This window comes from Osmia bicornis, chromosome 3 (genome assembly GCF_907164935.1).
Source record: "Osmia bicornis bicornis chromosome 3, iOsmBic2.1, whole genome shotgun sequence".
NCBI classification, from domain to species: domain Eukaryota; kingdom Metazoa; phylum Arthropoda; class Insecta; order Hymenoptera; family Megachilidae; genus Osmia; species Osmia bicornis.
In genome coordinates, this window is record NC_060218.1 from 11,462,537 (window position 1) to 11,476,476 (window position 13,940).

Genomic DNA, 13,940 nt, shown 5'->3' on the forward strand with positions numbered 1-13,940 from the left:
TAGACATATGAAATATGGACGGAGCCTTTCTACGAGGGGTAACTGATAATCGCGATAAGGGGGGAACACATCTGACTTCGACTATTTTCGTAAGCGCAGACTCGCGTATGTTCGGCTTTTCGCATCCGTACGATGAGTCAGTGATGCCAGAACCGTGGGACGTGGGACAAATTTTTACCCTCTCCACGACGTCCCACGACGTCCCAGTGACTCCCCTACCGCAGTTATTTCATCTAACACAAGCGCGTTGTCCCACGTGTCCGTGTAAGCTCTGCGGATTTGGCAGAGTTCGGCTGCTCTCGGCATTTCTACGTTATCGGCTCGATGCTCAAGCCGCTAAAGCACGTGGCAGCAGCATCGACGAATCGACAAAATAATATAATTTCGTCCATAGCAATATGGCTGAATTAAGAAACCAGAAGAATCAGTTCGAATCCCGATTTTACGGTTTCAGTTCTGATTCTTAATGTATTAACGTTTTTTTAATACATTAATACTATGAAATACATTAACTTGGGAAGCAGTTAAAAAAAGGAGTTGAACTGCATCTTTCTTTGATTTTTTAAAATTAATATTTAAGTAATTTCTTCAATTAGATATTACTGTTATTCTAACTATTACAATACGTAAATCCGAAGACATACGAGGAAAATTGGTTAGGTTAAATTGTAAGGATATAAAGAAATTTCAATCTTTAACAGTTTGTTAGTTTTATTTCTTATTCCTTACAACTATTATAATTTTATTCTCTGAATGGTCATTACAATGAAAGATGGATTAGATACAATTTGATTCCTCATTTAATTTGTTATATACATATCAGGTTTCTTGCAACGATTGCACCTGGTCCATGCTTATACGATATTGCATATTTTACTTACCTATAATACAACAAGGAAACAAAACTATAATATAGTGATTACCATAATACAATAGAAAATGTTAAGCTCGCTATAAACCTTATATTTTTTTTATGTACTTATGCTGCACTTTCGCTTCGTTGTTTTATAATGACTGATTTTTCTTTTGAATGAAACTTCCACTACCGTATTGATGAAATTTTTCGATTAAAACAAGATCAAACACGACATAATTTGAATTATAGTTACTTTATATATTTGCATTAGGTTTTAAATAAATAAGTAAATATAATGCAAATTATGTCGTGTTTGGTCTTATTTTAATCAGAAGAACCTTACAATTACATTGGTAAAAGTTTCATTTAGTAAAAATGAAAAATAAAAAAGTTATGGTTGAATTAATATTGTCTCACTCAAATGCTTTTTTCGGGCTCTTTAATTCTCGGACCTCTTTCTCTTTCGCTATTTGTCCTTTTCTACGTTCGCCAGCATTCAAGAACTCGCTCGAGCTGTGTCGTTCTGCCAGCGTCAGACACTTTCAGGAGAATCGGGAAAATCCAGCAACATAACACATTCTATGCTGAAAGAATATACTAACTTATCTGTCTAAAAAAATGTTAATAAATCTGGCAACAGATTTATTTTCGGACTGCTTTTCTGAAGTAATCAGAATTTTACCATTCTCCTGTACGGATCGTGTGTAGTAGTTTGTAGCAAACTCAACATATTTTCGATATTATGTAGAATACACAACCGATCGAAAAATATTAAAAATGCAGGATATTTTGTGCCGTTTTTTATACGCTAAAGGCGATTGAAATGAAATAAATGACTAACAGTGAATAGTGTAATAAAGGTGATCGCTGTTCATCTATTTCCTTTCTACGATGTATTTCTTCCACAAGAGACGGTTTCCTAACAATTTACAGTACAGTAAAACCTGAGTATGTATATGCAAGACGTTCGGTCAAACTTCGACACCTCGCTTGGATATAGGCAATGTTTTGATTCGATCTCTCTGGCTTTTCTACTTTTAACATCAATTTTAGCAAGTAATTACAATTCAAACTATATCGTGTTTGGTATCATTTTAATCAGAAAAATCTGGCCAATGCGCTAGTAAAAATTTCATTTAAGAAAAGTCAAAAATAAAAATGTTTTATAACTGAATTAGTATTAGTCACACCGATATGTTTCGGCTCTTTCCTTTGATCATTGGACCTCTCTCTCTCTCTCCTCCACTGTCTGTCCCTTTCTACGTTCACGCTTGGCTGGCCATCGCATATAATCCGAGATTCGACACCTCGGCTGATATATGCAACGTCTGGTTCTCTGGCTCTGTTACACATATTCAATTTTTACTGTACAGACGGGAGGTCCCTCCATTTATTAGTTCTGATAGTACCATAGTACTTTTTTAGGTAATTATTGAGATTAGGTTACACCTCACCGATTTTGATGAAATTTAAATATGTTGTAAAATTAGACATTTTGAACAACTTTTTCCTATACATATAACCGCCGCTCGGTCTTAGTTTTCGAGATATTTTCGAAAAACTGTTGAAACTAACACATTGAATTCTGGCCATCCGTGTGTATCCGTGACAACGTACGCATCAGTATGGGATCGCCGCTTTTCTACTGTTTTTGCAGCTTTTGTCAATATATCAGCTTTTTGACAGTCGGAAGGAACATAATTAATTTTTAGTTCTCCATCGAGGAACTTTTCGCGTACATAGTGGTATCGGATGTCGATGTGCTTCGTTCTCTTGTGATATTCGGGGTTTCTGGTTAATTTTATTGCACTTTGATTATCTATATACAAAACTGTGCTTGACTCACATTGACCTCCGATGTCGCGTAGTAATTTTCGTAACCAACAGAGTTCCTTCGCAGTTGTAGCCCCCGCTACATATTCGGACTCAGTTGTACTGAGAGTTACCAAATGCTGCCGTTGAGAGGCCCAGGTTACTGGACCGTTTGCCAAACAAAATATATATCCCGTGGTGGATCTCCTCATTTCTAAGTCCCCAGCGTAATCTGCATCTGAGTATCCATTCAGAATATTACCGTTCTCACTCTACTTATATTCTATGCTTACATCTATAGTACCTAACTATAGTACCTAGGCGAATACACGTTTCCCTGCTCGCCAGTGATTCATGTCGTGATTATTGAGAAATTGACTGAGCTTGCTGACGATAAAGGCTATGTCTGGCCTTGACACTATAGCCAGATACATCAAAGATCCTATTGCTTCCCCGTAGGGTACCTTGCATTTACTTGAATTGTCAGCATCGGCTGGACACAAACTAACATTTGGATCAGCTGGAACACAAACAGCTTTTGCGTTGCTCATACCGAATTTCTCAATAATTTCGCATATATATTTTCTCTGGTGGAGGAACATTTTCTTTCTACACCGATCTCGCACAATTTGCAACCCAACGAAGTAACTCCCATCACCTCTTGTGATTTGGTATTCTTTGCTTAGTTCATTTAAAATTGTTTTTAATGTTTCTGCTGACTTACACGCGAGTAAGCCGTCATCCACAAATAACGCTAGGTATACTGTATAACCACTGTGTTCACCCACGAGAATGCACTTGTCTGCCTCACAGTCTTTGAGGTTAAATTTACATAAAAATTTTTTAAAATTCTCATTCCAGCACCGGGGTGCTTGTTTCAGACCGTACAGAGATTTTTCGAACAGACACACAGCGTCCTTCTTCACACTCTCATTCTCACTCGCGCTATCACTGACACTTTTCTCTTCTCTCACTCCTTCAGGTACCTCCATATAGATTTTCTCGTCCAATTTTCCATATAGGAATGCTGAGCACACATCAAATGACAGCATTTCGAGGTCCTCTTGAGTGATGAGTGACAGTAGCACACGAAGTGAATCATACCTTACAACGGGTGAAGAGGTTTCTTGAAAATCAACCCCATGGCGCTGCATGAAGCCGCGTGCACTTAGGCGTGCCTTGAAGCGAGGCTCTTCTTCATCGCTGTTCTGGTTGATCCTGAACACCCATTTAGAATCTATGGTTCTCATGCCGGCTTCACGTGGTACGATCTTCCATGTGGAGTTAGTGCGATGAGCTTCCAGCTCCTTGTCAATGGCTTTTCGCCACTGGTCTGCGTCAGGATCATTTATGGCTTCCTGAAAATTTTCTGGTGTTTTATAGGAAGTAAAATTCACCTCGTACCTTGCTGGCTTCTTCAGGGAGTTCCTACTTCTGAGCAACCTGGGTTGATTTATAGGCTGTGATCGTGACACTGCAGCAATTTCTTCTTCCGCCTCTCCTTCTTGAGGGGCGTTGATAGCATCTCCTGGGTCAGGTGTTGCGTCTTCTTCAACCACTGTTTCTTCTTGGTTTCCTCCGATGATTGGTTGAAGAATCTCTTCATCCACTGGTGTCACCTTAATGACTGCTGCCTCCTCGCTCTGCTCTTTGAAGGTTACGTGTCTACTCACCGAGACCTTCCTGGTTGAGCAGTCGTACAGTCTGTAGTTTGTCGAGTTGTCCTCGTACCCCACCAGTATGTTTTTGGCAGCTCTCCTGTCAAACTTTGTGGTGAGTTGTTTCGGTACATACTTATAAGCGGTAGACCCAAAGACTTTGATGTGGCTTAGATCTGGCTTTCTCTTCATCCAGAGTTCATATGGAGTCCTGGTTGGGTCTCTGGTGCAGGTTGAGACTCTGTTCAGCAGGTAGACAGCAGTATTTACTGCTTCCGCCCAAAGGTGACCTGGGAGACCCTTTGTCTCGACTTTTCCTAAAGTTATTATAAGTTTAAATAAATAAAAGTTGGCTGTGCCGAGCCCGCAGTTACCTTCAAGGCGAGGCAGCTCGGCGTCGATTTGCCGAGCGTACGTCCACAGCAGGCCTGGGTCACCACCACGTCTTTTAAGGTGAATTCTAAATTGATGTAGGAATGTGAATTTGGGAGAGGAATAAGAAAGGCACAATTGGAAGGAAAGAAAAGGATTTTAATGGGCATAAAAAACCTCCACTCAGTGAGTGGAGAAAAAAGCCGTCAAGGAGGAAAATTACAAATCTACAGTCAATACAATTTAGGTTTGGTGGTACTCGAATTCGGAAGCATACATGTTGTGTTAACGGAGCGCTCTTACTAACTACTCGGGTTCCAGAACACCACCAGCTCGGTGGGAAATACTGCGCGGCTTGTAATAAGTGGGAGATGCCCCATGAAATCGTACCTGTGCAGACAACGCGACCCTGACGTCTCAGGAACGGGTACAGCCCTCGTCGCGTGTTGCTGTTTGGGCAATGAAATGCCGCCTGATTGGGTGCATCCCAGAGAGAGATTGGCAGGGCAGATCTCCTCTACGAAGGCAGCCAGTGCCTCGTCCAGCTGTGTTTCTGTCAAAGCCGCGGCCGCGAGAAGGAACCCGAACTTCGCCCTCCTCCTCTCACAAACGTTCCCGTCTTCTTTTAAATCGCCGTACACATGCCGCCGCTCAGCGCATCGCTACGAACTATTTTCCCCATGACGAACGCGCTCGTCCCTACATCCGGGCCTCAGTCGATTGCTACTGATATCACACGCCTCCTAAACTCCCCGCGTATTACAAATATATATCGAAATGTCTCGAGAGCGCGAAACGCGCGAACACCCTTGGAGCTGAGCATGGTCCGAGCACATTCAATTATAGTGCGGTTGTCTCGTTCAGCTCGTCCGTTCTGATCCGGGGTGAATGGGGCAGTGCGCTTGTGGTTGATACCTAGAGACTACAAGTATGACTTCATTTTGTCGTTGACATACTCACGTCCATTGTCGCTCCTCAGCACTCTCAGTGGCCTCCCAAATTTGTTTCGAATTTCTCGTTCGTAGACAACAAAGCGGTCATAGACGTCAGCTTTGTGTCTCATGAAATAGACGTGCCTATAATCTGTGGCGTCGTCCTTGAAGGTGACGAAGAACCGTGCCCCTCCTAGCGACGTGTCCTTCATCGGTCCGCACACATCCGTATGTACCATCTCACCTGGCTCTGTCTTTCTCTCTACTTCCTTCTTGAAGGGGAGCTTGTGCGATTTGCCGAACTGGCAGCCCTCGCAGAAGAATTCTTCATCCTTCATCGTATTCAATCCGTGTGCCAGTTTCTTCGAAGCAAGGTGCTTTAGCGCACGTGGATTGATGTGACCCAACCTTTCGTGCCAGGTCCTCATGTCCACTGCGGCTACATTGGCTTCGCCATGTGTTGAGGGTAACACTCGAAAAAACATGCGGTACAGTGCGTTGTCCTGCTTGACTCCGCACGCGATCGGTTCACCATTGCGGTAGCACATTACCAAGTCACTCTTGAACCGAATGTCTATTTTCTTTGCTGTGGCTGCACCTACTGAATACAAATTTTTCTTTAGGTTAGGGACATGAAGCACGTTCTCTATGTATGCACTCTTCCATTCGCCATGAACTAGGCGTTCGACGCGAACGGTCCCCACTCCGACTACTTCATACGCTCTGTTATCACCAAGTTCCACAGTACTGGCATCCCTCCTCGGAGGGTAAACGTCGAACCATTCTCTCCTGAATATCATGTGAGCCGACGCACCACTGTCGGTATACCAGACTTCTTCCTGATTGGTACTCAGAAGTCCTCTCCTCTACTCAGCAGAGGGCTCCCTGCATTAGCAGAGTCCCAAGCGACTTTCTGCATTATCACCTTGCTCGTGACTTGTTATCGGTTTGTAGGACGCTATGAGGGCACAGCTTTGCGAGACACTCATTACTCGATGTGATTGCCTTTGTTTGCGTTTCGGGCAATCGCGCGCGTAATGGCCCCTCTCCTGACACACGTAACATTCGACGTCCTTCTTAGGCTTGGTCTGTTTATTGTGTTTGTTCACTTTTGTTGAGTTAGAGCTACCTTAATTTGACTTCTTCATCGTTGCTGCGAGCGCTGCTTTTTCATCATGACTTTCGGATTCCATGTATGATTCTTCTTTCAACAGGCGTTCCTGTAGAAATTCTATTGTTTGCCTAGCCGGTTCAACACTACACCAGGCTGAGCGAAAATATCTATATTTCTGCGGTAGGCTGGCTAGAATTTTTGAAATGACGACCACATCAGGGATGTACTCGCCTAAGTCCAGCAACTATAGAGCTAGATTTTGCACCTTAGACACGTGCTGCACCACTGTGTCTGTAGGTTCCATCCTGTACTCGCGAAATCTTTGACTGAGTAAGAGTTTATGCGACGCCGATCTTTGTTCGTGAATCGTCGAGAGCCTATCCCACATGGCTTTCGACGAAGTGCACATGATGATATTTTCCATCTGTTCAGGTTCCATCGCCGCTGCCATCAGGTACATCGCTTTGGCATCGTCCTTGATCCATGCCTTGATTAGCTGTTGCGCTTCTAGCTATGCTGCTTCGTTTGTTCCAGCACATGGTTCGGCAGGTCTTTATCTCTGACCCGTTACAAGGTCAAGTAGATCGTTGGCTACAAGAGCGGCGGTTATCTGGAATTTCCAGTGTTTGAAATTCTTCCCATCAAACTTTGTTAGTCCTCTCGCTGTTATTTCACTAGCCATCTTAGACCACTCGTTGGTTCGCACCAATTTAGTCCCAGCACCTTCGCGCACTTCACTTCTACTTTACAGTTTTTTTTTTTTCAGTTCTTTTACCACCACGTTCAGTTTCCAGGTTTGTGCCCTGCGCCCATAACCTGTTAAGGCAGTTAATTAGAAAAGGAAATTGAGGGAAATAAACGTAACTTTATTTGAAACAGAACGCTTCCTTCTATTTGAATATAGCTTGTATAACGCTCGCTTTATCGCTTATCCGTTTGATCTGGCTCGTGGCTGAATGCTAACTAAGCGCTCGGTCGAGCATAGAAAACGAACGAACTGCACCCTAAAAAATAAACGAGGAATTAAATTTCTGGTCTGTTTTACCTTCTTGACGTCTTTCGCGAGTGAAAAATCAACGAAATCGTAGTTTTCGGTTTTTGTCTAAACGAAAGGTTGTACACCATCCCCTGAGTGCTCGTTTTGCTCTATCCGATCCAAAGAATGGCGCTCTGGTCTGTATTTGAACATTCGATTCGCAAAAATGTTTATATTACGAATAAATTAATGCAGGTGAGTCCGATCCGCCATTTTCTTGACCGTGGACAGACAGCAATTTCAATATTTTACAACTTTTTGACGATTTGGATAAAATAAGGACCAGAGCGCCATTCTTTAGGGCCTCCTGAACACGGCCCTCAAATTTCTTTGCAATCTGTTCAGCAGGAACGAAAAATGGTGTGTTCTACGTTCTAGGGATTTTTCAAATTATGTCCTCATTTCTAAACAGAATGTAAAAAAATTTGAGGGACGTGTCCAGGAGGCCCTACAGAATGGCGCTCTGGTCCTTATTTTACCCAAATCGTCAAAAAGTTATAAAATATTGAAATTTGTGTCTGTCCACAGTCAAGAAAATGGCGGATCGGACTCACCTGCATTAATTTATTTGTAATATAAACATTTTTGCGAAACGAATGTCCAAATAGAGACCAGAGCGCCATTCTTTGGGTCGGATAGAGCAAAACGAGCACTCAGGGGATGGTGTACAACCTTTCGTTTAGACAAAAACCGAAAACTACGATTTCGTTGATTTTTCACTCGCGAAAGACGTCAAAAAGGTAAAACAGATCACAAATTCAGTTCCTCGTTTTTTCGGTAGGGCGCAGTTCGTTCGTTTTCTGCGCTCGACCGCGCGCTTATTTGCAGCTCGTATATGTGAATATGTGTGCGTCGACCGAACCGTCGACGACGATACAATGTATCGTGGAGAATGGGACGTTCGAGCCTTGTATAGGCGATGAACTCCGACCCGTAAATTTCTTTTTCACGCATCGTTCTATCGACTAGGATAGCGATTTTCAACCCATGTGTCACAAGACGTACTATCATTATTTTTTGTTGCTATTATTATTGTTTTTTTTTAGTGAAACTGAAGAACAAATACCTCCTTTCCGATTTCAATGATTTTTTGATATGTTATAAAAACTGATATTCTGAACAATTTGGTGAAATACTGATTACTTATGAAAAGCACCCCGAAAATAAATCTGTTGCCAGAGTTATTAAAATTTTTTTAGACAGATAAGTTAGTATGTTTTTTCAGCATAGAATGTGATATTATGCTGGACTCTCCTGATTTGGCGTTACGCCCAAATATTGGATGAATAGGTATCGAAAATGTGATGCTGGAAGAACAACGCGGCTGGAGCGAGTTCTTCAATGCTGGCGAACGTAGAAAAGGACAAATAGCGAAAGAGAAAGAGGTCCGAGAGTTAAAGGGGCCGAGAAAAAACATTTGAGTGAAACAATATTAATTCAGCAATAACTTTTTTATTTTTCATTTTTGCTAAATGAAACTTTTACCAATGTAATTGTAAGGTTCTTCTGATTAAAATAAGTTACATTATTTTTACTTATATAGATATGAATAAGTAAATAAATAATTATAATTCAAATTATGTCATGTTTGATCTTGTTTTAATCAGAACAATCTCATAAATATGTTAGTAACATTGTCATTAAAAAAAATTCAAAAATAAAAAGGTTTTAATCTTAAATTTTGATTGTGTTAGTATTGTCTCACACGTACACGGGTATTAAACTTGCTTTCTTCCCTGTACGCTGCTTCGATTCTCGGCTGTCACCACATCAAAGGCGAACCGAACTCGCTCGAGAAACTGTGGTTTCTCCGGCGACACACAAAAATTGGTCTGATTCATCGAACATAATACATATAGCTATCGTAGCATCCGTGTGTCATTTAGGTGTATGCGAAGAGTGACGTAGAATAGCATGCCGTTAGTTGGATGCAATAACTGAGGTAGCGCTGAAATCAGTTTCTGTTCAGCCTAATTTTCGATGAAACGTTGACTGTTTTACCGACGCGGAATTCGGAGTTCGCCCTCGACGCTCGCATCGCCTTAAGGAGGTAGACACGGGTAATAGTAGCGCGTTGACTTTACCGGCAAAAATGGGCCTAAACATGGGTTTACGGGATTCGACTTTTCGTCCTTATATGAGAGAATTTCGGGCTGGGTGAGGGCTTATTCGAAAGAGAAAGGTCCAGTGCAGTACGGTCAACTCATGTTTCAGTGGAATTATGTTGATGTCTAGTAATATAAGCGTCCAACGTAGAGGAAAAAATCGACAAAATGCACTCGCGGAATCGAAGCATTTTTCGGCCACTAAAAGAGTGCTGTGATTGAAATCATGAGTTGACCGTACTGCACTGGACCTTCCTCTTTCGAATAAGCCCTCACCCAGCCCCAAATTCTCTCATATAAGGACGAAAAGTCGAATCCCGTAAAAGCATTCCTACAGACCAGTTCCGCCATTTTGTGGATAATACAGAGCAAGTCACGTGACAAATTCAGTTCAGCTAGTAGGTATAAGGTGGCGTCTAACTAAGAAGGCTGTCGATTTGGAATCGTAGCCAAAATCAGGCGTTAGCTTGGTTACGTCACACGACTGTGTCAGCGAAGACAAGCGAAAAAGGCAACAACGCCCGAACGCTGAGTGAGACGAACTACAGTCATGCTGTCCTTCTCTCATTCTAAATGTTGAGATCGCCTCTTTTCGCTAAGTTTTGACTGACGCCCGCCTGGATTTTTCACAGCGGCCCATAACAAACCTCGCTCAAAGAGAAGGTATGACAAGAGAAGAATATACCTTCTCTTTGCAATAATTCTGCAAATGTTTTCATACATAAGTTGTATATGAGATATTTATTTATTTAAATTATTTGCATTCACTCAGAATACTGACTAATACTCCTTTGTATTTTTTATTAGTTTCGAAAAACAAAGTTACTATAGGTTTTTGGAAATAGAAACGTCACGCAATTGGGACGAAGTATATCTTTTTGGTACGAGATAGGAAAAAGCTATTCATGTAAAAGTTGAATGGTATGACTTATGAAAAATATGAGATATCTCACGAAATATTAGTTTTTTAAACATTGTACTGTTAGATATAGGTGATAGGTAATAGTGAGAGGGAATAGTAGCAAGGGGAGAGAAGAAGAGAAGGAGCCGAGGCCCCTCCATTTATTAGTTCTAATACTACTTTTTTATCCAGAATTTTCCAAGGAGTTGATACGAGTAAAGAAAAAAATGCAATTCTGTTTAAACAAAAAGTGCATCTGCATTTTTTTAGTGCATCGTTGCATTCACGAAGAAAATGAAGTCATAGAGAAATAAACATTATCATACCATTGAACTTTTACATAAACAGCTTTTTCCTATCTCTTACCAATGTTGGATACCACCTTCCCTATCTCCTGCAAAGGACAAAAATCACATCTACAGTCACTCCGTTTACTCCCTATCTCCTATATCTCCCATAAACAATCAGTCATCCTCGTACTCATCCTGCCTCGCCTTCTACAGTTAGTCACCTACAACCTTTGTCCTTTCCTTTCTTTGACCCTTCCACACTGCCATTCTCATAATATATAAATAGATGCAGAATTTGGGAAAGGAGCGCATTTTGTCAGAGTCAACTGTACGATCAATACGTCTGTTACAATAAACCAGTTTACGGAAGTATCTTTGTTGCACCGTGATTCCTGCAACCCCGGTCTCCAACACCAAATTCAAGATATAACCCGTCCCAATTGCATGATGTATCCTGTATACTTTTATTAATTAAAAAACATTTATTTAAAGAAATTAATAACTTTTTCTAAAAATTATTCTCAGATAGCACGTTCCTTCGGTTCTTCAGAGTAGGCATATATTTTTCAGCAGCGAGGGATGTTACGGTGCGCTATATAAAATCCACGCGTTTGGTCAGTCAGAATTTACCGGAGCGGGACAATTCTATCATTTAGGTTGAAAGAAGGATAGCATGATCACCCTACATCTCACTTTAACAATGGGCCAATGTTTCGCTTTAGTTCTTCAGGCGGATCGTCGCGATGCCTCTGGCGAGATGAGCGTTTGAATGTGTTTGTAAAAATACTTGAGGCGCTGTTGCCTTCCTAGATCGTGTTGCGCGCACGCTAGCTGAGAATTAAACCTTTAAAGTTCGTAAAGGACCACGCAAGTGGCTCCACCAGGCCCAACGAAAAAACTGCTGTAATACCGACGTCCCGAATCGGTGACGTCACGTACCGTGTCTACCCCCTTAAAATTAATCCGAAAAGGGTTTCGGCTATAGTGGAATGTGAACGCCCAGCGGATAAAGGTACCTTAATGCAATTTTTAGGCATCGTGAACTACGTCAGTAAATTTATTCCAAAAAAATCAGATATGCTGGAACCTTTAAATTCTTTATTAAAAGTTGATATACCATTCTGTTGGGGTTCAGCACAAGAACAGTCTTTTCAGAATATTAAGAGAATGATTACCGACGCGCCAGTTTTAGCCTTTTACGATTATAGCAAAACAATAATTATTCAAGCTGATGCCTCTAGTTATGGCTTGGGAGCCGCGTTGATACAGGAAAGCAATAACGGAGACCGAGAAGTTGTTGCATACGCGTCGAGGACGCTTTCGGACACCGAAAAAAGATACAGCCAAATCGAGAAGGAATCTATTGCCTTGGCTTTTGCATGCGAGCATTTTAAAGAGTATGTTATGGGTATTGATGTCGTTTTGGAGACCGATCATAAGCCTCTACTCCAGATATTAAAAACCAAACCATTAGACGAGCTCACGCCGCGACTCCAAAGAGTACGCATGCGACTAATGAGATATAATTATTCTATTAAATATATTCTAGGTAAGCAATTAGTCCTGGCGGATTCCTTGTCGAGACTCTCACCGAGTAAGAATCCGGGTTCATGCGACAATTTGACGGAAGAAATTGAGGGTTATCTGAGGTTTGTTATAAATAATTTACCGGCGCCCAAAAATACGTTGGACAGAATTTCCTATGAGCAGCAAAATGACTATATTTGTAAAAATTTAATTAAGTTTTGTTTAAACGGATGGCCTCAAAAGAGTAATCTTCCGGAAGGGTTATTGCTATATCTTGCATTTAGCGATAATATCTCGTATATCAACGGGTACTTGTTGTATAACTCCAGGTTGGTTATCCCACCAACGCTGCAATTGGAGATTTTGAATAAGATACATAGCGGTCACTTAGGTATAAGTAAATGTCGTGCTAGAGCGATGCAATCCGTCTGGTGGATTGGCTTGGGCAGCCAACTAAAAAACCTTGTAGAATTCTGTCCTAATTGTGTTGAGCAACGCAATAATCATAAAGAGTTGTTTGTAAAGGAAAATTTCCCTGAAAGACCCTGGCAAAAAGTATCTATAGACTTGTTCAAATGCAAAACATGGTACTTGGTTATGAACGACTATTATAGTAGATTTATAGAAATTCACGTGCTAAAAAATCTTACTTCCAGGGAGGTTATCGATAAATGCAAGGAATCATTCGCTCGTTTTGGTATACCGGAAATAGTAAGATCAGATAGTGGAACTCAGTTTAAGTCTGAATTCGAAGAATTTGCGAAAATGTACGGTTTTTCTTCTATTACTAGTTCTCCAAAGTACCAACAGAGTAATGACGAAGCTGAAGCTGCCGTAAAAATAGCAAAGAATATAATAAAAAAATGTACCTCAATTAGTGAGGGACTCTTGGCCTATAGATCGACGCCACTAGACAATGGTTATAGTCCAGCCGAACTTATGTTTTCAAGAAAAATTCGTTCAAACGTTCCAGTCATACCTTCTAAGCTCGATACTTTTAAAAACCATGCTGAAATAGTGAAAGCAGAATCACAAAGAAAATCAATTCAGGCGGAAAACTATAACAAGCGTCATCGATCTCGCAAACTTTCTGATTTAAGGGCACAGACTCCTTCGAGGTCTCCTCCGAATCGATGTAAGCGCCATTGGAAAGAATCGGGCAATCGTGAAAACGCATAATTGAAAAATTCGACATTTGACAGTGTGACATCTAACGTCATTATGCAGAATAAGAAACGAAAGTGAGGTGGCATAATTGCCAAATCACATCATTTGAGAGTTCTATCGCGGTGTTGCTGCATCTGTGATCATCTAGCAAAATGAATTTGCTCGAGCCG

General features: G+C 41.2%; 1 protein-coding gene across 1 annotated transcript; it reads left to right on the plus strand.

The window, feature by feature from the left end:
- Positions 1 to 12,153: 12,153 nt before the first annotated feature.
- On the plus strand, positions 12,154 to 13,529 carry LOC114882550 (uncharacterized protein K02A2.6-like). Its single transcript, XM_046285142.1, has 2 exons — positions 12,154 to 13,437; positions 13,503 to 13,529. Exons 1-2 carry the CDS (start codon positions 12,154 to 12,156, stop codon positions 13,527 to 13,529), a joined length of 1,311 nt encoding a protein of 436 aa, XP_046141098.1.
- Positions 13,530 to 13,940: the final 411 nt, after the last annotated feature.

What these genes read in the sequence shown, in the direction of transcription:
- LOC114882550 (XM_046285142.1), top strand. Translation starts at nt 12,154, where the DNA reads ATGCTGGAACCTTTAAATTCTTTATTAAAAGTTGATATACCATTCTGT. An exon ending in ATGACGAAGCTGAAGCTGCC is followed by an intron (nt 13,438 to 13,502) that starts GTAAAAATAGCA and finishes CTTGGCCTATAG; the next exon opens with ATCGACGCCACTAGACAATG.